This window comes from Diplotaxodon limnothrissa, linkage group LG4 (assembly GCF_057381915.1).
Source record: "Diplotaxodon limnothrissa isolate DT_005_m linkage group LG4, D_limnothrissa_male_GT1.1, whole genome shotgun sequence".
NCBI lineage: Eukaryota > Metazoa > Chordata > Actinopteri > Cichliformes > Cichlidae > Diplotaxodon > Diplotaxodon limnothrissa.
The window spans coordinates 24962346-24989811 of NC_140599.1; the positions used below are offsets into that span (position 1 = coordinate 24962346).

General features: G+C 38.5%; 4 protein-coding genes across 5 annotated transcripts; 3 read left to right on the forward strand and 1 right to left on the reverse strand.

Moving 5' to 3' along the window:
- The first annotated feature begins 827 nt into the window (after positions 1-827).
- cdip1 (cell death-inducing p53 target 1) lies at positions 828-13074 on the forward strand. Its single transcript, XM_085351732.1, has 6 exons — positions 828-910; positions 2597-2650; positions 5735-5887; positions 6514-6666; positions 7091-7367; positions 8840-13074. Exons 3-6 carry the CDS (start codon positions 5812-5814, stop codon positions 8949-8951), a joined length of 618 nt encoding a protein of 205 aa, XP_085207858.1. The 5' UTR covers positions 828-910; positions 2597-2650; positions 5735-5811; the 3' UTR covers positions 8952-13074.
- Positions 13075-13111: 37 nt separating this feature from the next.
- On the reverse strand, positions 13112-15740 carry polr3k (polymerase (RNA) III (DNA directed) polypeptide K). Its single transcript, XM_085352660.1, has 3 exons — positions 15536-15740; positions 15348-15435; positions 13112-13334 (listed from the first exon to the last, which is right to left on the reverse strand). Exons 1-3 carry the CDS (start codon positions 15644-15646, stop codon positions 13207-13209), a joined length of 327 nt encoding a protein of 108 aa, XP_085208786.1. The 5' UTR covers positions 15647-15740; the 3' UTR covers positions 13112-13206.
- A 170-nt stretch (positions 15741-15910) lies between these two features.
- snrnp25 (small nuclear ribonucleoprotein 25) lies at positions 15911-21472 on the forward strand. 2 transcript variants are annotated; one of them, XM_085352662.1, is made up of 6 exons: positions 15911-16097; positions 16128-16232; positions 20833-20923; positions 21049-21154; positions 21243-21317; positions 21415-21472. In XM_085352662.1, exons 1-6 carry the CDS (start codon positions 16005-16007, stop codon positions 21470-21472), a joined length of 528 nt encoding a protein of 175 aa, XP_085208788.1. In that variant the 5' UTR covers positions 15911-16004. The 2 variants fall into 2 exon arrangements, with proteins under 2 accessions (XP_085208788.1, XP_085208787.1); XM_085352661.1 differs by having other exon boundaries at positions 15911-16232.
- A 4430-nt stretch (positions 21473-25902) lies between these two features.
- LOC146633957 (uncharacterized) lies at positions 25903-27161 on the forward strand. Its single transcript, XM_085351897.1, has 5 exons — positions 25903-26041; positions 26171-26296; positions 26368-26469; positions 26771-26918; positions 27053-27161. The coding sequence occupies exons 1-5, from the start codon at positions 25903-25905 to the stop codon at positions 27159-27161; spliced, it is 624 nt and encodes a 207-aa protein (XP_085208023.1).
- The last annotated feature ends 305 nt before the right edge of the window (positions 27162-27466 follow it).

A 27466-nucleotide genomic window follows, 5' to 3' on the forward strand; every position in this document is an offset into this window, starting at 1 on the left:
AATCTATAACAACAACAACAATAATAATAATGGTTATGGTACAGGAATGGTTATGATAATGGTTATTGTACAAGGCAGAAATGGTTAAGCAAGGACTACTATTAGCACTATTAACTAAAGTTAATATTTGTAGTGCTGAGGGTTGGTTGGAGGTGATGGTCTAGGCACCTTGGGCCAGCTCTGACTCTGAATAGCTGGCGACAGAATAATAAAGCTAAAACATAATAAATATGATGTTGAATATATAATTCATAATAAAAAAGACTAGCTCACTAAACAACAATGGTGCGGTTTATTTATTTATTTTTTTACAGCATTGCCATTGTCTTTCCATTATGCCTTCACTGACACTAACATTGTCTACGTTGACTAATTGACTAACGTTGCAGTTCTCCAGTTCGACCGCAGGAGGCCAGTAAACAACGATTTTAAACACTCGAAGGTCAGCTATTAGTTTCAACTGGAATCTTCTGGCAAGCGGTAGATTGATCTCCAAATCACACAAAAAAGCTATATAGGCTTTGACTAATACATATAAACAATGAATATAATGCTGGAGTTCCACTTTCTAAAGTATGCGATGTCGTAAAAATATTGTAATCATATTTAATGCTCTAAATAATTATATAATAAAAATGTAAAAAAGTAATGGTTGTTTACATGCTATTGTTTAATATAGTTTTATTTTTGTCGTGTTATTTACAGGATAAGAAGTTAATTCGTATTTTACTTAAACAAAAGGAAACGAGCGGAATGTGACGTAGAAGTTTTGAGCAGCAGCTCTTGTAACTCCTGATTAATGACGTCAGGTGTAAATCCATCTCGACGGGTGTTGACTCTCCTCAGGAGGGACGGAGCTGCTAACGTCAAGCAACTTCACGCAGCGGGCTGGCGTCTCATCTACAACCAGGTAATCTGGCATTCAGCATACTGACAGTTGCCCCGTTAAAGAGTCGTGACCGGAGACGGTTTTCTTCTCCACAGCCCTCCGGGTCTTCACTCCTTAACCGTTTCTGTCCGCATCTCTTTTTTTTTCTTTTTACGAGGTCGTTTCTGTGTCACGAATGGCGACGCTAGCTATAGCCAGCTAACCACTGCTACCCAAACAGACATGCTTTAACTAAACAAACACATCGCTGTCTTTAAGATGACCTCAACGGCTGACAGGAAAACACTCCCTGCCGGCTGTCCTTCACGGGTTTCCTTTCTTTCTTTCTTTTTCGTATTTTTTTTTAAAATTGCAGAGATGTTGTAGAAATAACGAATGCAACGGCTTATTTTACCGTTCACATCACTCCGCATTGCCTCTCAGTTAGCTAGCTACCCTACCACATGTATTAAATCCAAGCACCAATTTAAATTAACATCGCCGCTGGCTTCCTCTGGCCTCACTTACGTAACTAAGTTATTCATGGTTAGTTGTGCAAGTAGATTTGAGCAGGATTATCCGCTACAGGATTATTAAAAAACACCAGCTAGCTGGCTAGTTGCTTATCTGGGAAAACTGTCGCAATAAGTTGGGAGCAGTTACACTCAGTAAACTTAGATATTTGGTTTGTGGAGGCACCGAAGTTAGTACTTGTTATTGCGATCACGTATAAGTTTTCTTTTCACTTTTGTTTTTTGTTTGCTCTGGACACAAGAAGAATCCAAATTTCAGCCTTAAAAAAAGAAACACATACACACACATACAGACACACATATATGTATATATTAGTTATAATATAGTTATTTCTTCTCGTTGGTTGTGAAATTACCAACCTGAGGAAGTGATAGTTAACGTTTGAATCGTTTTTTTCTTTAAATGACCATTATCATTGTTTATATCGGTAAATGGGCTGTAGTCAACAGGATTTACAAACGGGTTATATAGTTAATTAAAAAAATAGCTGTTATGCAAGTATCTTTATGACATTATTTGTATTTTCAGTGTATTCTAAATGCTAATCAAACCATCCTTTCAGGCCACTTCAAATGTCTTCATAGAACTACTGTGTTATATTTGTTGTCATTTCTGCTGCCCTGTTGGCAAAATTGCTCTTAACAAAGACGTTTATAATCTTAATTAGACTTTTAACTCGGATAAGTAAAGGGCATATAAAAGTGACTTTGGCAAAACTGATTGCAGCTTTTATCTTAGAATAGAATAGAATAGAATTCAGCTTTATTGTCATTGCACATGTCACAAGTACAAGGCAACGAAATGCAGTTTGCATCTATCCAGAAGTGCTTTGGCAATAGATATATTACAAAAATTGGTCTATTATAGGTAGGAGGGTACAAAATATGGGTCTATTATGGGTATGTTACAATGTACACGGTGTGAAGATATGTTATGAATATGCTATAACTATAAGTATGTACAGGCTTGTGACATATTATAGGTTAACAAGTTATTTACAACAGTTTCATTAATGGCTTACAGCATTGTAAGCAGCAGTGTCTTATTTCAGTTCACTGCTAAAGACTGACTTGTTTTTGTAAATTTTAGTGTAAATTTTAATAACAGTGTTGGCTTAATAATGTACTCTTTTAACTTGTACATTTTTAATAATAAAAATAATAATAATAATGGTGAATTTTGCTCATATTACAGGGTGTGGCAGATCTCAGGCTTCTCTGGAGGAATCCCTAATTTCAGTCATATCAGGTAAAACTATTAGTAATAGTAGTAGTAGCAGTAGTATTAGCCCTTTATTACAAAGCAAGTTTAACACACCCAGTTTTTTTTTTTTTTTTTCATTCTCTTGATTCAAACATTGGCAATCAGAGTACCGGTAAGAGGTCACAGCTGGTTATCAAGTTGAGTCAGCTTAAAAAGTGGTGCTGCTAACAGTATCTGACCAATCACAGTTTTACCTAAGTGTACTTGCTGCAAAACGGCTGACTTTACATAGGAAGATAAAAAAAAAAGAAAAATATGAAGGATTAAACACATAACAAAGGCTGAACTGAAAATTAGGCCAAATTAGTGCAAATTTGATACAACTTTAGGAAGTATCAAATATGATCATTAGTGCTCAGAGTACATTAAAACTGTTGTGAAATTGCTTGCAGCCAGCAGGAAAAAAATACCAAAGGTAAAATAATGCTGTTGCTTGTCAAGGAAAATCAAAGACTTTAGACACTTCAACTGTCTGTGCACAGATGTCCAAGGGATCTTCTGGGAATGGTGACCTTGTTTTCACTAGAACTCATTGGTCTGTCAGCAGTCATTTCATACCTGTTGATCTCTAATCTGCAATTTAGCCTAGTTCAAGGCAGGTTAGGTTTGCAGCATACGTTACCATGGTAAAATACCCTAGTAAGTAAGGTCTGGTATTTCTTGTAAAAAATACCTAAACAGACAAACATACACAAAAAAACACCTTAATACATTGAGAAAAGAGAAATGTCAAACTGACTGAACTACACCAGTGCTAGCATGCAGCCTCAAAATACAGGAGTGTATGTTGTGGCTCTATTAGGGGAGCTTGTTATTGTTGCTGCTTATAAGTGTAGATGCAATTATAGAAATTGATACATGAGCACATTGGTTAGTCAGCTTTCAGCCCAAAGAAACATCACTGAGTCAGTTAACATAATTGACCTACATTTAATAGGTAGGGTTTGTAGCATATTTAGTATTAGCATTGAGGTTTGTTTCTGACTCAGAAAGAATCATTTGAGGTTTGCTGTGCACATAAGTGTATTTATTTGCTAACGGAAATTAATCTGTGCTATTGATTTGACAGCGACTAGTGTGCATGTATGTTTTTGATAAATAATGTGTTAATAAACAGACATACAATTTTGGTACATTTGAAACCCCAGCTAACAAGACTAACTGGCAAAGGAGAATTTTTCTGCAGTTTAATTTCTTTTGTTATTTTTCTCCTCTGCACTTAGCAAACACCTTCTTTAGCATCATATGCTTTGAACACCTTAATATAACTGAGGAATGTGCTGAAATGATATCAGGAGATCACTGGGACAGGCTCAAAATTTGCACCGCTGGTCTTTAAAGTCAATCTTTATTTATTTTGTGGGCATTTCTGTTTATATCATTTTGAATAAAAAGGTCTCCCATAGTTTAAAAATATAGGGTAGTGACATTTCAACATCAAAACAAACTGAAGTCTAGAGACATTTCAACACTTTCTTTGGTCGGCGAGGAATGATCTAGTCCACACAAACCTCCTTTGTCTGTATACTCGTCTCTGTGTAGCAGCACCTTTCTTTTCCTCTCCAGATAAGCTCACATATTTAAGAAGTCAGTTCACATTTGACTAAAACAGATGGAGGAAGTTTTTTTCAGTGGGTTTTGTTTGTACTAGATTCCAGTGGTACTTTATGGACTTGCCACCGTTTATGTGAGAATTAAAATATTATAATCAATCTTACACAGACATCTTTGGATCAGAGGTGTTGGCGTGCCAGTGCTGTTTCAAAACAGGCCTACACGATTCGTCCACATTTAGTAGAGGCATAGTATCTGTATAACGTACTTAAAAGAAGTCTCAATTTTGGCATTTTTTTTGCCCATTGTTATAAACAGCTTTTTTATTGCAGTCCTATCAGAAGGCTAAAACATGTTTAGCCAGATTTAGGAAAAACCATGACTGTTTTGTAGACATTCCCTCATCAGAAAGACTTCGTTTAGAGTCTTTAAAATTAAGGAGTCTGTTGTATTAACAGTAGTGTAGTCTATTACACATATTTTCAAGTATGTAGAGGTTCATGTATAGATGTGAGAGCCTGCTTCTTTCTGTGTTAGTACTTTCACTTCTCTGACCTAACAGGTGGAAAATGCAAATGATGTGTTTCCTTAGAACAAATTATAGCACCATGCAATAACACAGTCTTTGGTTTTGCTTGTGCCTTAGTGCTTTGGAGTTGTCATCACTGGACATACATACTTTTAAATCTCCCCCCAAAATTGTTGTTCTTCTCCGAGGCATTTGTTGCACCTTACATTCAGACACCATTTGCATTATTTAAGCAGAGAGAAGAGGTGCTTCCTGCCGAAACCTGAGCACCGGGGAAGGATGGAGGAGCTCACGATTGTATTGCTGTTGAAGTTTTCACACCTAGCAGTTCATTTCATTCTTCATTTAATCCAGGCCTTCCCTGGAATTGCTTTTGCTAAAGGCTTCTTCTTAACTGGTGGCTGTCACTCAGGAGGTGTAGAGCAGGTCATCTGGTAATCGGAAGGTTGGTTCCTGCCAAATATCCTTGGGCATGAATCGGTGAATGTATAAAGCACTTTGAGCGCTCGGAGTAGAAAAGCACTATATAAGAACCAGTCCATTTACCATTCTTTACTGCACTCAAGATCATCCAGGTTTTCACACAGTAATCACACTTACTCTGGTCATCTTATGGTTTTTACTGCTTTATCTTGGTTTATAAGACTGCAATTGAATAATTTGGTTTTAGTTGCAAATGAAATGTAAACCCATCATGATATTGTTTTCATGTTCAAATGAACAGTTTTGCTTTTACTTCTGTTTTATTGCCAGGCAGTATTCCTATAAACCAAGAAAATGTGATTAACACTGCCAGCGTTAAGATGTCTTAAAACCTCTATCTTTCAATTCCCCTGAAACTTATGGTACAGTATGTGCAGACTGACATCAGCAGTTACATCAGCTCCTTCATTAGCCTCTCTGACTGTTGATGGAACATTTTATGACTGTGTCAGAGAGTAATGAGCCAGGGGACTCAAACTGTGCTCATTTTTTATTCCTCACAGGGGGGGAAGTCAACCTGTCGAGTTGTGAGTGGAGCTCACGTGTCCGACCCATTTGCTAGTTCAGACATCCGGCCAGTATGTCCAGCGATCCTCCCCCTCCGTACCCCGGAGGTCCCAGTGCGCCCCTCATCCAGGAGAAAAATGGACAACCTGGTAATAAAGCTGAACACACAGGATTGTGAATGTTACAGTAGTGGTACTGGTGGTGACATATGTTCTACATTCAGTGTGAGTGATTCGGTAAACTTCCTCAGTTCAAGAGGAAGTACATCTGCGGCCGTTTTAACTGTTGAAAAAAATTGTAATTTGCTCATTTTAAATCCAGTCTGATTTGAATAATTTAGTCAAAATTTACCTTTTGTAATATCAGTCTGACTCAGTTCTAAGTTATTACAGCTTGGTCTCATTATGGAGCCTACCTACTCTGATATACTAACCAATGAAAAAGAGAAGTTCTTGAGTGCATTGAGATAATTCAAAAGCAGTTTGACCACTTCCCTACAGTTGATGTGAGAAATTTGGGCACTCACTGAGCTTGAGAGACTTCATTGTAATATTTGCTAGATTGATGAAGAACAGTAAATGTAAATCACAGCAAATAATGGTCTCACCTTTGAAAGCTTCATAGATGACCAGTGAAGTGAACACCCATGTTGTCATGCACTTGCAGCCGTGTACTACTGCAGTTATTTATTTCAGACCACAAACTTCAGTTTGTTGTGTCAGACTTGTGCGGGGCTATCTCCAGTGCCATCTTTTTAATGTGTGCTGTATTTCAGAAGCGGTAAGGACTGGTCCTCCACAGGGACAACCCCTACCTCCAGACTATGGTCCACCACCCTATGAGGCCACACAGCCAGGCTTCCTACCACCACATGTCCCTGGGGAAGGGCCTATGCCAATGCCCATGCCTATGCCTCCACCACCACAAGGTGCGACAGACTATCTGCATATATAGATAAGGAAATGAAGCATCATACTCCCACAATATGTGACTGTCTTCTAAAGCTGTCAGGGCATGTTAGTGTTCATGGTTCTGGACCCGACATGGTGTACAGCTATGCACAGTACAAACTGCAATAGCTGTACACCCCCCCCACACACACACTTCAGCTTGTTAACTTTCATTACTTGAAAATAGTTTATTTGGCTTCAGTTTAGTTTGGTAGAAACCAGAAAATTGAATTAATAATGTGGAAATGTAAAAGAGCTAAAAAGAGTATTTTATTGCTCACTGGCTTGTAAATCTATTTTTCCTTTTGGCTCACGTCACTGTTGAGGCTATGGTTCATCTTCTTAAATATCATGACTGCTGTTCTTGTGCTCGCCCACTCTCATTGGTTTGTCTAAATGCAGGTGGCCACTACCCACCACCACCTGGTCACTTTCCTCAACCGATGCCAGGACAGATGGGCCCGGGTCCTGGTCACTTTGTCCACATGGGAGGTCACACAGCGACCGTCCTGGCTCCTCCAGGAGCAGCCACCACTGTGACCGTTCTGCAGGGTGAAATGTTTCAGACTTCACCAGTGCAGACTGTGTGTCCGCACTGTCAGCAGGCTATCGTCACCCGCATCTCCCACGACATCGGCCTCATGAACACACTCTTCTGCCTCTTCTGCTTCTTTGTAGGGTAAGTAGGTCCTGGAAAAGACATCTGGTGGTGGGTTTTCGCTGTTTTTACACATGAGTAATGCCTAAAAGTGACAGTAGTTTTAAATACACAGAACTAGAGCTGGATGATAAATTATGTCAAGAAAATCTGCAAGAATCATATATCTGACAATATAAAACGGTCATTATCACAGAATACTGATTGTTGTTATATTGCTGCATTTCCATTGAGCTAATTTACTTGATGAGACACTTTCTAATTCAAAGTTTCACTTTATTGACACTAGATGCATTAAGTAGCCTAGGTAGTGTTTTGGAAAGTTAAGCAATTATTTTATACGTTTACTCAACACTTCAACAAAACTAAAGTAACTTGACCATTTAACTTGTCAGGAGACTGCAGAATATTGTACATAATATATGTGTGACATATTTTTCAGCACATAATAACGCTGAAAAATATGTCACACAAAGGTCACACATCACCAGCTGCTAGTGTCTCATACTTTGTGGCCTGGTTATGCTCATTGGTGGGAGGTTGTTTTTTTTTTGTTTTTTGATTCAAATAGTAAAAAAAGAAAGTTGTTTCCAGCTTTAGCTAGATTAACTATTACTAGTTTTCAGAATGCTTTGCATTTGTTGGAAGTTGTTGAAGTAGCTCCCTTATTGGATACTAAATTGTCACTGGAGTCTCACATGTGCTCTTGCTCTCAGACACGCCCAGGTTTGTCCATAGTTGAGCATGTTAGGGAATGTGAAAGACTTCACTTTTATTCATATAGCAGCAAATACTCAAATAAAGCACTTTTATTCTAAGGTAAAGATCCCACAACAATAGAGAGAAAAAAACAACAATCAGACAACCCCCCCATGAGCAAACACTTGTCAGCAGTGGGAAGGAAAAACTTCCTTTTAACAGGAAAAAACCTCTGGCATACCCAGACTCAAGGAGGGGCAGCTACCTGCCACGACTGGTTGGAGGTTCTGTCAGGTTTCTTTTAAAAGGGAGCTGTTTTTACTTTCCACATTCACCACAGTGAAGGCTGTCGTTTGATTATTGTAGGGACTTTACCTTCCAATATAAAACACCTTGAGACAACAGTTGTTGTAATTTGGCAGTATATAAATAAAATAAAATACCCTATAGCGTCCATTACTTCCCAGCTCACCTTTTAAGGACTTTGGAAGATAAAATATTACCTGAACATTCAGACAGATGGTGTTTCAATAATATGTTCTTGACTTAGTAACTTGTTAATCGTGTCTATCTTAAATTTTGCACAACAGTATACTGTGGCATCTGTGACCTTCAACTTTTGCATAAGTGCTGATTGGAGCAGATAAGCAGATGGTGTATTTTTCATGCTTCTGTGTTGCCATGTTCTTGACCCAGTGACTGTTTTGTGAGAGCTTAATGTACGTAACGTGTACAATCATGAGCAGGTGTTTGATTTTCGCTTCATCTTCTGTCTGTCTGCTCCTCGTTCACAGCTGTGATCTCGGCTGCTGCTTGATTCCCTGTATGATTGATGACCTCAAGGATGTGACACACACCTGCCCTTACTGTAAGGGCTACATTTATACATACAAGCGTATATGCTAACCATGGACAGCTGGATGCCACAGAGACAAGTACATGCACACACATAAACCCACAGTGCCCCCTGCTGGTAGTGACAGGCTTCTCCCCCCCCACCCCTCTACATTTTTGCAAAGTGTTGTGTAGCCCTCTTAAATTGTGAGTGAAGTTTTCTAATTAGTTCACAACATATTTCCTGTATATACCGTTCAGCATACTTCTCTCATGCATTTGAAATGTACAGTTCTCTGACTTGAGCGCAGCAGGTGAAGGCGCTCAGAGGCACACAGGTAAATTTGTGATGTTTCGCATGTGAATAAAAAAAGGAAAAAAACAAAACAAAAAACTGCCTCTGTTAGAGAACGCTGTGAAAATGTCACTTTATTTGAATTCATCTGTGAATTTTGCTCTATAGCAGGGGTAGGCAACCTTTCTGATGACGAGTGCTATCTAAAATTTCCTCAGAAGTCAGTGTGCCATATGATTGCATTAGCAATAAATTTAATAACTCTCTATATTAACAGTTACACACTATATAGAACCACTTGTTCTATATTTATTCGCAGATGTTAGCAGCTATCAGCGAATAGTTATCAGCTATTTTGAAACAAAAAAAAGACACTTTTTATCCATAACAGCAAATGAACTGTACAACAGAAAATACAAATGCTATTTATGGTCTCCTCACAACAATGATAAGAAAAATAAACTGAGCCAATGTGGCATCTTTGTTAATACAGAGATACACATGTTAAAGTGATCTTTGGTCTCCCACTCAGATACAAAGGTCTCTGAGTGTCCAGCATTCAGACGGCTACCTGAGGACACTCTTCGTGTGGGAGAAAACCGGCTCACACAGATATGTAGAGCCAAATACTGTCAATAAGGCCTCTGCAATGTTCTGAAGACAGTTAAACTTGTCAGGTAGTGATGTCCAGCAGGTGAAAATGCAAGCTCCATGAACACACACAGATATGGATTCCAGCTGCTTCGATGTCGCATTAACTGGCATTAACTCAGCCAGTTAATGTGAGACAAATCTAGCTGCTCATTAAAGCTTTCTGGTTTGATCAGAAAATAAAACATTGGTCTATAAAGCTGAAAGTCCCAAAATTGCATTGTGAATTCTGTCACGAGTCTACGGATGTATCCGTGTATCTCCGTGGTGCTGATGCTGTGCTGAGCGGAAAGCTGCTGAAGCTTTTGAAGTGTCGGAATGTGGAAAGCTAACAACGTCCCTCTCACCAGTAGGCTAAGGTCTCAGGAATTCGCATGATAAGGTGGGGCCAGGTTTCACAATGAACTCACCCGAAACTCTGGCTGATTGGGACCCACACCCAGTTTCACACCTTGGCTCAGGCGATTAGAGGATCATCAGGGGGTCCTTTTGTCCCTCTGTGGGGGGTTACTCCCACTAGGGTGTATGGGACTCTCCACCATTTGACCTTAGAACTGAAGAAGCTTCTCGGATGAGAGGTGAAACGTCTTCAAGTAATTTAGAGAAGTCCAGACGCTTTTCTTTGCAAGCTCCTTTTGACTTTACATCAGATAAAAACTTTGGTTGTAAGATTCAGATAATTATTTAATAACAGCCAGACATTTTAAATGAGAATAAGAAAGAAAAGTTTTTCTTTGTGCCCCCTTTCCCTGTTAATGCCCTACCTGCCCCCCTGGCAAACCTTTGCTAGACCCGCCCCTGCACAGTTACCAGCTGTCAGCTACATAGAAAAAGGATCCTGGTGTTATTTATCTCTCAGAAACAGTTCATAACTTCCCTTCAACTCATTCATGTCACCTAAAAGGTAAACCTGTTTCTCCATCACCTGTTCAGCTCTGATGATTCAGTAAGGACATCTCCTGGTTTCATCTTCATGTTTCCCTCTCACCAGATAACCAAACCGATATCATGACCAGCAGCTTTTACAGCTGTGGCTCCAGCAAACATCAGCTGATACTATAAATTAATATTAAATAAATTCTAACAACAGCTGATCAAGCTTAAATGTGCTGCTGTTGTTTAACGCGACATCCGCTGGTTTCTTCTTTCTGGCACAAAATGGGCGATAAATAAACAAGAGAGAAAAGCCAATCAGCTGATCATTGATCAGTTTCATGATTGAAGCAGAAACAGGAGAGGGAGGGGGAGAGAATGAGAGAAGAAGAGGCAGCTGTGCAGCATAAAGACAGAATAAATCCAGCTTTGTGTCTTTTTCATTGTAGCTGAAGTCCGGGACAAACTGTGTTCCTTTTCAGCTCAATACGAAACGCGTAATATTTTCTCTGAATACGAGACGATTCCGTTTTTTTATGGGACGGTTGGCAACTCTACTAACTAACCTTGTGAATAAAATAAAGTTCAACATCAGTAACATCAAAACAACCACCCAGCTGTATAGAAACTCTGTCATGCTAGCTAGCACGCAGTACGAGTTATTGTAACTGACTGTAAAAAGTCAGCATAACGAAAATAAACTCCACCTAAACTTGTTTTATATCTGACCCAGACAGACTGCAGGTCATAACTTCTTACCTGAAGTTCAGTTCACCTGACGCTTGGACCGGCGGCTGCCTCGGGTCTCTCCTCTTGCCTCCCCTTTCTCTCATCCACCTGCTGGCCTCCACCACTTGCTAATGTTACTGAATCTGTGGAAGGTCCGCCATAGCCACCACCAAATAACTGAGTTGTTTTTAAACACTGGCCAGCATCTGGCCAATCCACCACCTTTCATTGTTGTACTGTAACAAAAAAAATAATAATAATAAAAAAACTGATGGCACGACCAGCTATGGTCGTGCCATCAGTTAACCCTTCCTAGGGTTGCCGACCCCTGCTCTATAGCAAGTGTATTCCGACACGGGTTAATTTTTAACTTTGATGTCAGATATTTAATTCATTATTTTAATATTTAGAACTGAACTTTTATTTTCCTTTGTCTGATTATTTTGTTCCAGCAGGTCTAGTGTTTTCTTTTAATCATCGATCCCTTTTGAATGTGAGCAAAATGAACCATTTATAATATTTAGCTACTAAATCTACTTGTTGGGAAAGTCTCAAGATTTATGTTAACCTGCTATATTTTGTTATTAATTTGGGCTGTAGTCACAAAATGTCCTGTGACTTACTGTTGAGCTAATGCTCATCAGTGCCCTCTGTCTGTAAAGGTGTTTTATTTTGATGATTGAGTCATTATTTGCACTTTAAGTTAAAGTTCACCTTTGCCCCTCAGATGCATCATTTGTCTAGGGGGGAAAAAAGTGCGACCACCTATGCATCATTTGGTTTTTACTTTGGTTTGCTGTTAGCTGAGTGAATCCCACCATGGTGGCACCTTTTCAGAATTTAGTAGATGGAAGTAGAGCTGACAGACTTAGGGCTCGACTGTTACTGATGGACGAACACTTCACAACATCTCAGTAGTGATTTGTCCTGTCGCTGGCCAAATGCTGAGTCTGAGTCGTTTAAGATGATTTTCAAAATAGTTATTTCAAAACAAACAGAAAATTGTTACTAGTGGCACAGTGTGTTATATTTGTTCTGTTATAACGTAAATTTATTTTGAAAAGTCATTCCAAGTCACTCTCACTGATGAGAGGTGCTAACATGTATAATTTAACGTACAGCACTATCATTACAGTGGTGGGACCATCTTCCCACAGAGTCCCTGACTTAGCATTAGCCTTTCCCGATGACTTGCATTGCTCAGAGGCATGTTAAAAAAACAATTACAGATACTAAATAGTGAGCTCTTTGCTAGGAAAAAGCTTTAAATAACAAATTAACTCCAACATTGCGATCCCACTGAATTTAACACCAACAGATACTGTTCCACCATCAGCATGCTGGATGTCTCATGCACCAAGCGCAGAGTTTGTCTGCACGAGTCACACATTGAAACAAGTCATTCTCACTGGCAAGTTCCTGACTCTATGTGCATTTGTTTTTGTTTTCCTTGAGGCTAACGGAGCTCTGTAAGAAAATCAATATGAAATGAAGGATTGCATTGAAATATTAATACGGTGTAACGCACACCATTGTTGTGGATTTTGGTGGTCTGCATTGCTCTAAATGTCTGTGAAATGTATAACTATGTAAGTCAAAGATTTGTTTGACTGTTGTATACAGCTACTATTTTATCAATAAAAGTCATGAAGGAAACTCAATTTTGAAATTGTGAAAGTGGATATTTTATTTAAATATTAAATGTAAAGCAAAAAAATAAATGTTTCTCAGCTGTGCTTGTGAATGAAGCTGAAAAACACAGCTATAGGTGAAAAGGTGTCAATCTCTCCATCGATGTCCGCACTGAGCGTTGCAGCATTTGTAGAACGTGGTCATCGGTTCGTCTGCTGATCTGGTCTGAATCTGCATGAAGTATGCTCGAGGATGCTCGCACTTCGGGCACGTTTCTGTAAATGGACAAGTGCATCATGTCAGTGTGGAATCACTAATACTGTTGGGATTGGCTCATTTAATTTAATTCCATTCGGCCATGCAGTATATAGAAAAATGCACGGAGTAGCATCACTGATACAGGATGTTCCTAATTTTGACAAAGATGTTAAAGCACCCATCCTGCCAGGTTTCTCAAACTAGCACCTGGAGGCCAAAGTAATGTCATCCAGAGTGCAAATACAATAACTTCAGTTTTTCTTAAGTAGAAAAATTACACATTATCGAGGTCTCTTATTAGCCTGTAGTATGTAATTTGTGTTAAATAAATATGAAATCTGGTCTTTATTTAGAAATAATGCTCTTTAGTAACCAATTGAAGGAATATGACTCGTAATGGACTTTAATTCTTTCAATTTCTTGCCCGTGTTGCCATTCACAGGAAAACAACAACCTGCAGAAAGGTTGTTGTTTACGTCCTACCCTGAAGGGGGTGCAGTCCGGCAATGTAATGATGCAAAGACAAACTTTTTCTCACACTTAACAACCCCACATTAATTTTAGCTCTTCCATCCCTGGTATCCATTATAATAGACTAAACCTTCCTAAATTAACAAAGACAGCAGCGGTCAAGAAGTATAAAAGCCACCTCACTAATGATTAAAACAAACAAGCCAACACAAAATGAAATGTACGAAAATGCCATATAAATTACCATCCTCTGAAAAGACAAACACAAACATAGACAGACACACACTGTAATTAAAAGTTTGTATAAAATGCATTTTTACTCAGTGGAGGTCTCTAGCATATGCTGGCTCCCTAAAATGTGACTCAGTCATCATATCATTGACAAACCCCACCTGGTTATCAGGAATTAGAAAAATATATCTAGTTCCAGAGAATTTATGGAGAAGACTTTCACGTTGATGTCATCAAGGGTGGACCAAAAAAAGACAAAAAAAAAAAAAAAGACATTCTATTCTTTATAATATAAAGTGTAGGTATCCAAGCTGGATAGTTAAAAAGCTACAGTTGTCTTTCTTAGAGCTTTAATCTATCTGTAGAGTTATGTTTTTATTGGGCTGGGATATTGCAACAGCCCAATTTGTTTTTCAGGCATTCTGTTGTCATTTGGTGGTGTGCTTGTGGTCATTGTGCTGTTGAATGATGCAATTTTAACCATCTGTCAGATAGACAGCCTCACATTTAACTCTAGAATATTTATATACAGAGGAGTTTCTGTTTGACACAGTGACAACATTGTGCCCAAACGTTAAGGTAGCAGCAGCTGGCAGGGACTCACCCTCTTAATTAAGAATGTACTTTGTTTTTCACAGTATTGCACATGAAAACTCTGTTTTTCACATGACTGTTAACTTGAGCTACACATTTGACAGTCCATATTGACAGTGTTAATAGATATTTACCCTAAAATAACGAAAAACTGAAGGACCTAGCTCAAGTGGTTTTCTAAATAATTACATTTTTAAATGGCACAACAAAATACATCCCTACTGTCATCCATGGGAATACTTGGATGCTAACAACAGTTCAGAAGTGCATATTTCCCCTCAGTGTTTTAAAGGAAAATCTGTCCATGGTCAGGTGGGAAGTTTTTGTTTCAATCTGATAAATTGAGTTGATCCAAACACACGCTTGCTCACACACATCACGGGTAAGTGGAAGAAGATGGATGGCTGGCTGGATAACTTTGTTTTAAAAAGTGCTTCTTTTAAAGAGTTTCATTTTGACATGAAAGTGTGTGTTTAGAGTTTTGACCCCACAATACTTGTTGTCAGCAATCACATTGAGCTAATAAGCCTGTATCCAGTTGTCAAAAACTGCATTACAAACCACTCAAAGGCACTGCAGACATTGGTGTTTTGAGCAGGAATGCGGGACGATAGACACAACTTAACTCTCAAGATAATTAAAAAAAAACAACAACAATATTTCTTCAACCAGTTAATTTTGCGATTATAAACATATACATAGACCACACCATAAACTATTTTGATGACACTCACCAGGTGTTGAGTCCACGTTTTCCCACGCAGCAGCTCCACCCAGAACATCATCCACCTCCTTTAACTTCGGATACTTCCTGTTATTTACCTACAGGGGTTTAAACAGATAAGGTGAGGCTCTCAGAAGCCACGCTAACCTTAATGTAAGATGTGATACATTATATGTGAAATATTTCGTCGTTACTCACCTTTCGTGTGATGTTATGTACGTATGGACAGGTGTTACACGCGAATCTCATGCACTTCTGCCCTTCCTCGACGATTAACACGTTCCCGCAGGTTGGACAGAAAAGAAGCATGTTAGCACGTACTTAAAAAACAAAACCCTGTTAGATTTTGAACTATTAAACAACACTAGCACTCTGTGGACTCAGCTGTAAACACTGCTGCGTGTGGAGCACCGGAAGAGAAGGAGAGAAAATGAGATGCACCCATATTGCGAGTTCGGTGAGAAACAAAGGCTTATTAAGCGGAACCATGTTTTCTAAGCCCCATTTCCTCGCCCGGTTATTATTGGTGACGGACGCACTTACTTCCACTGGCTTCCAGTTAAATTAGTTTCCATTAAAAAGTATATTTTCCCCAAAGTTATAAATTAAGTCGACAAACTGCCTGTTAAACTGCTTGTCTGTTGAGTAAATTTAGCAGCTGGCGGTGATGGAGGAGGAGCAGAGAGCGGGAACCGCTGCTGCTGGAGCTGCAGAAGGAGGACAATCAGTGAAGGATGAAGAAGAGGTAAAAGAGGAAGATGTGACACATACAGCAACTCAAGGCGAAGAGGAGGAAGATGAGGACGCTCTTCCTCATTCAGAAATCTTGGATATTTTCGAGGAAGGACTTGCTCATCTCGTGCAGGATCCTTTGCTCTGTGACCTGCCGATTCAGGTGCTCCGTACACTACATGAACATGCGCATGTGCATCGCATACATACAGACAAGAGATTTGCATTTATGGTCAAAAGAGACATCACCTCATATAATGACTTATTACAAAGCCATTGGTATACACTCACCGGCCACTCCTAGTATCCTGATCCATCATAAAGGTGCTATGTTGGACTGAGATCTGGTGCCTGTCACAGACACCAGACTGAGATCTGGTGTCTGTGAATTCATTGTTGTGTTAAAGAAACCAACTTGAGATGTTTTGAGCTTTGTAACATGCTGTTATCTTGCTGGAAGCAGCCTTCAGATGATGGCTACATGTGGTCATAAAGAGTTGGACATTGTCAGCAATAGTAGGGGGTATATATAGGCTGTTGGGTTTAATCGACTCTCGGCTGGTACTAAACATCCCAAAGTGTGCAAAGAAAATATCCCCACATTGCAACAGAAATCAAGACAGCAGAAATCAAGACACATCCGACCAGGCAACATTTTCCCAATCTACTATTATTCAGTTTTAGTGAGTGTGTGAATTTTAGCCTTCCTGGTTTTAGGTGACAGGAGTGTCGCCCCCCCCAGTGTGGTCTTCTGCTGTTGTAGGATGCCTGCTTCAGAGTTTGATGTGTTGCATGTTCAAAGATGCTCTTCTGATACCTTGTTTATAACAAACGGTTGTTGGAGTTACTGAAGCATTCTGGCTATTCTTATCTGACCTCTGGCTTCATCAAATCACTGGTTCTCACGTAGAGAACTGACGCTCGCTGGATATTTTCTCTTTTTCTCTGTAAACCCTGGAGATAGTTGTATGGTAAAATCCAAGTAGATCAGCACTTTCTGAAATACTCAAACCAGCCAACATGCTGCTGTAAAAGTAACTTTTCTTCATCCTTTTGATTCTTGGTTTGATCTTCAGCGTGACATCGGGACGATGCCTAATTGCTACCGTGGCTGTTTAAGTATCTGTAGAAGTTGAAAAGGCTTGTCTTCCAAATTTTCCAGTGAGTGTATAAGGACGCTAGTGTCTGGTTTTGTCTGATTGGTGTTTCAATCTTAAACACGCATGCTTAACTAGCAAAAATGCCGTAACAACCTGTTGTTCAACACTGTAGGTTCAGGTTCAGGTTTATTCATTTATATAACACATTTACAAACAACAGGGTTGATCAAAGTGCTTAACAATCGGCAAAAAAACAGCAAGAGATTAATGTGAAATGAATGTGAAATATTTATTTTGGTCAACAACAACAACAGATTATCATTTACATAAAGTACTCAATCAAACAGTAACCCAAAAAGGAATAGGCTGAAGCCTTGTGGCTTATAATTATCCTATCCTTTACCCCCATAGGAATAATCAAATCCTTAACCTAGAAAATAAATGGTGTTGATAAATAAGTTATATAACAGTTTGAAAAGAAATCAATGATAAATCAAGAAATTACATCATCAAACCAAATTTCTATAACCTTGTATGATACAAATGTTTAAATTCTTCCTGAAAAATGACAAAGAAAAACACATCTTCAGTTCATCATTAGGTCCATTCTATAATTTCACTCCCATAACTGACACACATCTATACTTAACACTGGTTCTTACTTTAGGTATTTCAAACACATAAGACCACCTCAAATCATATTTTCCATCTCTTAGTTTAAACATACTTAAAATACAAATTGGAACATTCTTTTTCATCACTTGATATATCATTTCTAAAGTTTTGGAATATATAATGTCCATGAATTTTAACATAGATGATCCTACAAAAAACTGGTTGGTGGACTCCCTATATCCAACTTTATTTATTATTCTAATAGCTCTTTTTTGCAATTTAAAAATTGAATCCAAATATGTTTTGTATGTGTTCCCCCAAATTTCCGCACAATAGGTCATAAAAGGCAAACAAAGGGAAGTATACAATAAATAAAGGCAGTTCTTATTCAAAGAATCTCTTGTTTTATAAAGAATAGAAATAGACTTGGATAATTTCTGTTTCACATGTTCTATGTGGGGCTTCCAACAAAGTTTATCATCAATAATTACTCCTAAAAATTTTGTCTCATATACTCTTTCAATTTCAACATTATTTAAATTCAGTTTTACTTTAATATTACTTTTACTTCCTTCAAATAACATAAATTTTGTTTTACTTTCATTCAATGATAGTTTATTAAATACAAACCATCTATTTAACTTCATGAGTTCTTTTCCACTGTTTTCAGTCATTTCTTTATGTCCTTTCCAGAACAAAATAAGTTTGTGTCATCAGCAAATATCACATATTTTAAAGTATCACTGGCTGTACAAATATCATTTATATAAAGTAAAAATAACTTAGGTTCCAAAACAGATCCTTGCGGAACTCCACAAGTTACTTTTCTAAGCTTAGATTTCATGTTATTAATACTCACATATTGGAACCTATTGTTCAAGTAACTATTTAACCAAAATTGTATAACACCTCTTAAACCATACCTTTCACGCTTCTGTAAAAGTAAAGAATGATCTATTGTATCGAAGGCTTTACGTAAATTAAGAGTTAACAAACACACCAACAAATATCAAGGGTGAAAGACATAAAACAGGCCCGATGATAGTTAAAACTAATTTGATCCAAAAGCCAAAGTAAAAAAATGAGTTTTAAGACGTGATTTAAAAGAATGTATAGACTCAGAAGTGCGAATAGAAGCACGGAGACTATTCCAGAGTCTAGGTGCTGCAATTGCAAAGGCCCGATCACCTCTGGACTTCAGCTGGGATCTAGGTTGTTCTATGAGCATCTGGCAAGATGATCTTAGTGCCCTCCTGGGGTTATACAAGCGGAGGAGTTCAGTCAGGTAACTGGGTGCCAAATTGTTTAAAATTTTAAAAGTAAGCAAAATAATTTTAAAATCTATACGGTTTTTGACAGGCAGCCAGTGCAAATTAGCTAGAACTGGGGTGATATGATCATACTTTCTAGTACCTGTTAGAAAGCGTGCAGCAGCATTTTGAACTAACTGCAAGCGGTAGAGGGAGGATTGTTGGAGGCCCATGTATAGAGAGTTACAATAGTCCAGTCTAGAGGTGATAAATGCATGAATACGTTTTTCAAGTACTTTTAAAGGAATATAGGGCTTCACCTTTGATATTAAACACAACTGATAAAAGCTAGTTTTTACCACTGAGGACACTTGCTTCTCCAATTTAAGAGAGCTATCCAAAAACACTCCAAGGTTTCTTACCGTGCAAGATAGATGGCTGGCAAGAGGACCAAGGGTGTCTGTTAACTGACCCAGAGGGGTATGACTATCAAAGACAATTACTTCAGTTTTATTTTCATTCAGAGTGAGAAAGTTTTTTGATAGCCAAACTTTAACATCACGAAGACAGCTGAACAAAGGTTGTAGTGGGTCAGAGACATCCAAGTTCAGGGGGAAGTAAATTTGGAAGTTGTCGGCATAGCAGTATTTTATAGGGGTCTGATCAGTGAATAATAATAAAAATAATAATAATGATACAGAACAAAATGCAATAAAAATAAATGTAAAAAAGATTAAAAATCACAGGCTGAAGTGGAACATCGCAGCATTTCCAGTTGTTCTCAGGACCTGCAGCAGGCTCTTCAAGCTGCTTGCGCAATAAAAAGCCTAACAATGCCTCCTCTCTTGCACTTTGAAACAAAGAGCAGATTCCTGCAAGGGGACTTTATTTTTCCCAAAAGTTGGGAATTTCCTGTGTTACATGTGCCAAAACATAAAATCCTAAGGGCATGAAAATCTAATTCAGTTATGTAAGGCCAGACACAGAAACTAATTTGCCTACAGTCTAAAAATACAAGATGAGATGACATACAGGGTGAGACTGAACACATCCACATTTTCACTGACATCGAACAAAAGCTTCAACAGTGTGAAAAGAAACCTGTGCTTCGGCTGATGTTTTTTACTCAGGTACTTCGTTTCTCTCTTTTCCACTCCTTTCCACCTTTTGTATCCCTCTGTACACTTTGACTGAACAACTGCTCGCAATAATATCCTTGGTAGAGCAGACTCCTCACAGCAGAGCAAAAGGACTCAGTCCACTGGGAAATGTCTCCAACTGATGTCATAAAAGCCCAAGACCAGCATAAATTGGTTAATTTTTAATGCAATTTTTTTTTTTTTACATTATTTGGGGGCTTCTCATTGTCATTATGTTATGCAGTGACGAAGAGACAGGAAAGCAGAGAGCCAGTGAGCGTAGGAAGACATGCAGCTAAGGGCTGTGTTGGAGTCTGACCTCTGCCTCTGCATTCAATCTTGCAGATTACCTGTTGGACCTGTTACCTGCACCAGCTAAACTGGTGCTGCATAGATTGCTTTTTTTATTTTGTCTAAATGAAAAACCTCAAAAATTAATTTCCATATTATATAGGCTCAAAGAACTAGGAAGCGGCTAAAAAGAAAACCGTTCGGCTTTTGTTCTTAGAAGTATGACTCAAAAATAAATTAAATAGATCAAAACATTAAGTATAAGCGAAACTAAAACTAAACTATGAACATCCAGGAACTCCCTGCATGTTTTTGAGACCAAGTGAATTTATGTGCCGACAAAAAAATGAAAAAATATCTATCTTCAGGTGACTCTGGAGGAGGTCAACTCTCAGATTGCTTTGGAGTACGGCCAGGCGATGACTGTAAGAGTCTTGAAAGCAGACGGTGAAGTGATGCGTAAGTGCTGAAGCGGCCTTGTTTTCCGTTTACATGCTTTTTAAATTCGCAAAGCCTTTTATACGCTTCTGATTAAAAAAAATCAGAAAAATCCAAAACATACAAACTGCTTTTTTTCCTCATAGCGATTGTGGTGGTGCAAAATGCTACGGTTCTTGATCTGAAGAAGGCTATTCGCAGATTTATGGAGCTAAAACAGCAACGTGAAGGCGGCGTGAAACACATCAGCTGGTAAACACACTCACAAACACAAGAATGAAAAAGGGCATGTTTAAAAAAAATCTTATTTTTACTCTTTCCCTGTGTTCTGTGTTTCCAGGAGATATGTTTGGAGGACGTATCATTTAGTATTTCAGGGCGAGAAGCTCGAAGATGACAAGATGAGGCTTAAAGAGTAAGTGTATCAAGTTAGCACTTTATTTAACAGTGTTGATAACGCTTATTATCCATTCACCCCCTCCCTTTCTTTTTTCATTTGTGTATATCTTCAGCTATGGGATCAGGAACAGAGATGAAGTGACGTTCATGAAGAGACTCAGGAAAAAGTAAACCACGAAAAACACTGTTTGCTGCAGTCCTCGTGTGTGCTCGTGCTCACAGCGTTTTATTCTTAAAATAACTTTAAAAACAACGTTGTTGTAGTTTTTTAGCCTCTCAAAGAGGCTTCATGTAAATAAAATATTTATAAGTTGTCTCTTTTGTTTCCAGTGTGCAGTTTTGCTTTAAAGAAGCCAGACTTTCTTGTACTTCTTAAAGTCATTATAGTTCTTCAGGTTTTCTAAAGGTATTTGTTTGCCTTTGGACACTGGATGCTTTCTTACTTACTTTCATTCCAGTCCTTGTACCTTTGAGCTATGAAGCATTCAAGCACAAACAAGACACCTAACCCAAAGTATGAACCAGCGTTGTATCTACACACTTCAGACATCCAAGCAAAGAACCACTTGAATGTGATATTTAGGCACTTTGTTACTGGCAACCTGTCACAAAACACATGATATGTTCCACTTTCTTATTTAGAGTCTGCAGAATGGTCAGATAAGTTTCACAGGCATAAATAGTATTTTGTGAATGAAGGTGATTTCCAAAGAGCTACTAGCCAAAACCTTTGCATATCTCACCGTGGTGTGCAGCATGTCCTTAAAAAACATTAGTGGAGGCCAAAAGAAGAAATGCAGCAGGTAAACATAATCTGAAAAAAAAAAATGCAAATACAAATCCAGCAAAGACCTGACTCAGGATCTGAGAGATACATTTGGCCCTTCAGTCGGTCCATAATATGGTTGCTGAAGCAGGGTGGCTGTCGAAGAGTCATTCTTGAGGAAGGGGGACCAGGAGAAAAGGCTGAGGTATGCAAATTTCCACAAGAATTCTACTTAAAGTCAGTGGAAACAGTGCTTTTATAGAGTGATGAATGCATATTTGAAAGTTTTGGTTCAAACCATCTTAAGTGTGTACAGAGGAGGTCAAGAGAGGAGTAGAAGAGTGAGTCTCTACAAACATCTATAAAGCAGGGTTATATTTTGGGCTCCATTTAATCGAGTGTTGTTGGGAATCCTGTCAAAACGGATGGAATAAAGAATGCAGAAAAATAAATGGCCTGTACTTGTATAGTGCTTTGCTAGTCCCTAAGGACTCACACACTGGTGATGGCAAGCTACATTGTAGCCACAGCCACCCTAGGGCGCACTGACAGAGGCGAGGCTGCCGGACACTGGCGCCTCCGGGCCCTCTGACCACCACCAGTAGCCAACGGGTGAAGTGTCTTGCCCAAGGAGACAACGACCGAGACTGTCCAAGCTTGAACTGGCAACCTTCCTATTACAAGGCGAACTCCCAACTCTTGAGCCACGATCGCCCCAAACTTACCACCAAACTTTGACCTACCATTCAATACCAAGAGGAAAGCAACTGATTGGCAATGGCTTCATTTTTCAGCATGGTATGCTTTTCCTGCCGGTGCATTAAAAATAAAAACACACTGGCACATTGTCAGCTATGGACTGGCCTCCCTAGAGCCCACACCTCAACATTACTGAAGCAGTGTGTGATCAGAGCTTTAAATGTCCTTTAAAATCCTGGAGAACTATTCCTGAAAAGCTTGCATAACAGAGTTCAGAATGTGTTGAAGAATAAAGAGGCCAACCAACTATTGGCTTTCAAGCTTGTTAAAATTGTACAGAATAGTTTTTACATTGCAAACTGTGTTTGTGCACGTGTGTAAATCCCCATATTCTTAGCAAAAGATAAAAAAGATGGGGTCTAGAGACTTTTGCATACCTGTGCAATAACATAGCTGTTTTCCTAGGCTTGCATATAAGGTTATAACCATAACCTGATGATTTGAATATTCCCTGAGAACAGTTTGCTGTTGTTGAACCAGTACCAGTGTTACAGGATATACACGATACGGCAGGAACAGAAAAAGGTAAAGCAGATATCTTCCATTAAATAATGGTGAAATAGATTTTTATGAGGTTATAAGTTGAGATGTTAGATAAATGTTACAGCGGAGCATCAGTGCAGTTGGATACTTATTTGAACTTGTTTTATATACGATTGATCAGACGATTACACGCAATCATCAGCGTCCGTGTCTCTTTCTGTTTTATAGATCTTTTGCTTGTTTTCTAAGCATCCAGTCAGACCTGAGAAGCCATGTTTCTTTTAATGATTGTGACCAAGTTATCTGATTCAGAGAAAGCAGCATATTTGACTACATGCTGGATGAACTCATGTCCTGCATCTTTTTTATTTCATATCAGTAGTAATAAACTTTATTTCTATAGTTTATTTGTAAAATAGTTACAAGGGGTATTTGCAGAATTAGAAAAAAACTAACAATATTTAGTCCAATACATACATAGTTTTAAAAACGTTTTGGTAAGAGGAAGTAAATTCCAGAGTGTTCTGTTAAAGCCAAAACACGGTGCACCTGTTTTGTTAAGCCTGAAACTTGCATGTTTGTTGCTGATCTCGTGCTAAATATTTGAAGGGGGAACAAGATAAGCAAATCATATATGTAAATAAATATGGTTGGAATGAATTAAAAGAATATGAACTTCATCACCAGCACATTATAGTCCACAGTTTTTATTTATTTAAAGTAAACTAGCAAACACTAAAACTAATGGTTTTATTTTATTGTATGTAGTTTTCTAAGTTCACAAAATTCTTTATTCCAAAAGTCTTGTTTTGACTTTCATTGTAGTTAACTACGATTTTTAAAATCTGGTTTTAGTTTTTAGTTACATGTCAGTTAACTATAATAACGTTCGGTCCTGGGAATTGTGCCAAAAAGTGATTGCTGATGTTTGTATGTGCATTTTGTCTAATATCCATAGTTATACTGGTAAATTCATGGAGGGGATTTATATAAAATTTATTTGTTTTGCAAGTATTCTCGTGACCCTGCACTGTTGTACCTACGCTGTGTTCATTATAATCAGTCACATTATAATCAGTCCAGTCTTTTTTGCCAGTTAAAATATCTTTATAGAACTGTTAAAAGTCACTTTGCCAAAAAACTGATTGCAGTCTTTACGTTGTGATGGAAATGTTCTTTCTGCTTCAAAATGACTAAATATCATTCATGAGAGATATGTGTGACAGATTATAAGCCAACGAGCTATTTACAACAGCTTAAATACTGGCAATCACTTTTTGGACCCCTTTTGGGTTCAGAACTGCCTCGATTCTTCGTGGTATAGATTCAACAAGGTGCTGGAAACATTCCCCAAAATTCTGGTCTATGTTTACATGATAGCATCACAAAGCTGCTTCAGATTTGTTATGATGTGAACCTCCTGATCCACAATATCCCAAAGGTGCTGTGCTGGATTAAGCACAGGTGGCTGTGGAGATCATTTTAGTGCAGAAAACTTCATGTTCAAGATATTAGTTTAAGGTGATTTGAGTTTTGTGACATGGTGTGTTACCCTGATGGAAGCAACAATCAGAAGACGGGTCATAAAAGGTCAGCAACAATATTCAAGTGTACTGTGTCATTTAAACTACGGGGCACAAAGAGCATCAAGAGAATATCCTCCACAACATGCTTCCTGTTCCTAGCTGATGGGAGTGGCACCTGGTATCTGTTTAAAGGTTTGATATGTTGATATGTTTTGAGTAGCTATTTGAGTTACTGTTGCCTTCCAGTCAGTTCAAAGTAATCTAGCTATTCTACTCTGATCTCTACCATCATCAGGGCATTTCTATTGATGACATAAGTAAGATATTTTCCTTTTTTTGGACCATTCTCTGAAAACGCTAAGGATGTTTGTTTGGGAAAAATCCCAGCAGATCAAAAGATTCTAAAATACTCAGACTAGCCCGTCTGGCACCAACAAGCACGTCACGTTCATCTTTCTTTCCCGTCTGACTATCAGGTTGAACTTCAGCAGTTTGTCTTGCACAAATGCCTAAACATATTGAGTTGCGTTCGCACGATTGGCTGGTTAGATATTTGTGTTTCGCAGTTGATCAGGTTTACCTAATGCTAGAAGCTATAAGATGCTAGAAGAGCCTTCCAAGTCTCTGAGCCATCTTAAAGATGCTGTAGGTAACATGTTTTTGGCATAATTGAGAACAATTATTCTGTATTTTTAAACCAAACGTAAAAACAACTACCACAAATACAATATGAAAAATGATTAGGATAATCATGGAATCTGACTTCCATAAAATAAAATTACACAATCATTGTCATTTTAACAACTTTATGTGAAAAAGAAAGCGGTAGGAATAAACAGGGAGTTGGATTTCTACTATTTTCTGCCTCTTACAACTTAAAGACAAAGATAAATGCATGCACTCTCTTATGCAATCATCTCATTTAGAATGTGGGGTTTAGAAAAGAAGCACATTTGTAAATCTTTGATTCACAGTAACATTTTATATGCTTAACCGGTCCAAAAACAATGTCTGCAATTAAATAAGATCACGCTTTCTCTTCTGCTTCTGTCCTTCCAGCAGTTGCCATGGATTTGGACAGCGAACTAAAAGAGATAGCCACTGAGATGAAACATCTCTCACTCAAAAGGGTACAACTGAAGGAGAGGAAAAACATTCTGTGCATATTTCAAGAGTTGAGGAATCGAGCTGAGTTTGGACAAACAGGTGAGCACTCAAGCAACTTCTGTGACAGTAATGGCTGTTTGCAGTCTTTTATATTTTCCATGAGGAATAAAAGCAAGTTGCGCTATATGTATAATCTCTGTACGGTTACTGTTTTGTTTTTATAATCAGAGGAAGCAGTCTCTACTCAGAAGGAGATTGAGAGCATCGATGAGAAACTGAAGGAACTGAATGAAAAACAGTCCGAGCTCCAGAAAAATTACGACAACATGCTCAAAAACAAACAGCACAAGAAAGGTGAGTCCCAGTTTGCTATGGCAAATCTAGCACACTTTACGCAGCTAACCACATTTGTTCTTCTTTGTTAGTGGTCAGTTTCACAGACAAAGAGAATATAGATTCTGCTGCTCCTCCTTCTCCTCCTCCTGGCTCTAATATTGTCTATGTTGTGGCTCCGCCTACTATCCCAGGTGAGCTACTTTTGGAAATTTGTCCTGTAAAACATAAAAGAATGAAAAGTTGAATGAAAACCACACTCGTGGTGAGGACTGCATGCAGATACTTGTGCTTGGATCGGGCCTTCTTGAGTGCATTTTCCCTTAGCTGCAGATCAAATACGACTTCATGCTACTGATTTTTGTACCTTCATGTGTGTTTTTCTTTCTTTTTTGTGGAAAACTATTTAACAGTTTGTCCAAGTTTAAAACGAGAGAGACGGATGTTTTGTTTTTATAAAATAAATCATCAGTCATGCATTGCTTCCCTTCACAGCCCCTGAAGTGGTTCTGGAGCTGGACAAGCTCCCGGCAGCTCCGTGCAGGACACAGTGCCCCGAGTGTCGGCAGTTCATCACGACAGAGACGTTCTCCTCTGTCAGCAGTGTGACATGGCTGGTGTGCATCATGACAGCTTTAGTAGGGTATGAAAGTCTCCTCCAGATTTACCATTGAAAGATTTGGACTGTTTCTGTTTGTCTAGCCAGTGTTATTGTCACCGTTACACAGCTTCCAGGCTAGTTGTCACTTAAGTGTCTTCTTGTTTCTTCTTTCGCAGCTGTGTGGCTGGCTGCTGCCTCATCCCCTTTTGCATGGATAGGTTCAAGTCCACCAACCACAGATGTCCTAAGTGTCGAACATTAATCAAAACTATTAAAAAGTTCTGAGATGAAAGCAGATAGGGAAAGATGGAGAAGATGCTGGATATCCACCTAGTGATGATAACAACACAGCTGCAAAGGGTCTCCTGCACAATGCACTGAACATCAGTGCATGACCGGTGATGTTTGTAATCTCAAACTATAGCTGCTATTACTTTTTAGAAGCCTGTCAGACGAGACAGGTGGTTTCTGCCTTTATGCATATGCATACAGGGAGTGCAGAATTATTAGGCAAGTTGTATTTTTGAGGAATAATTTTATTATTGAACAACAACCATGTTCTCAATGAACCCAAAAAAATATCAAAGCTG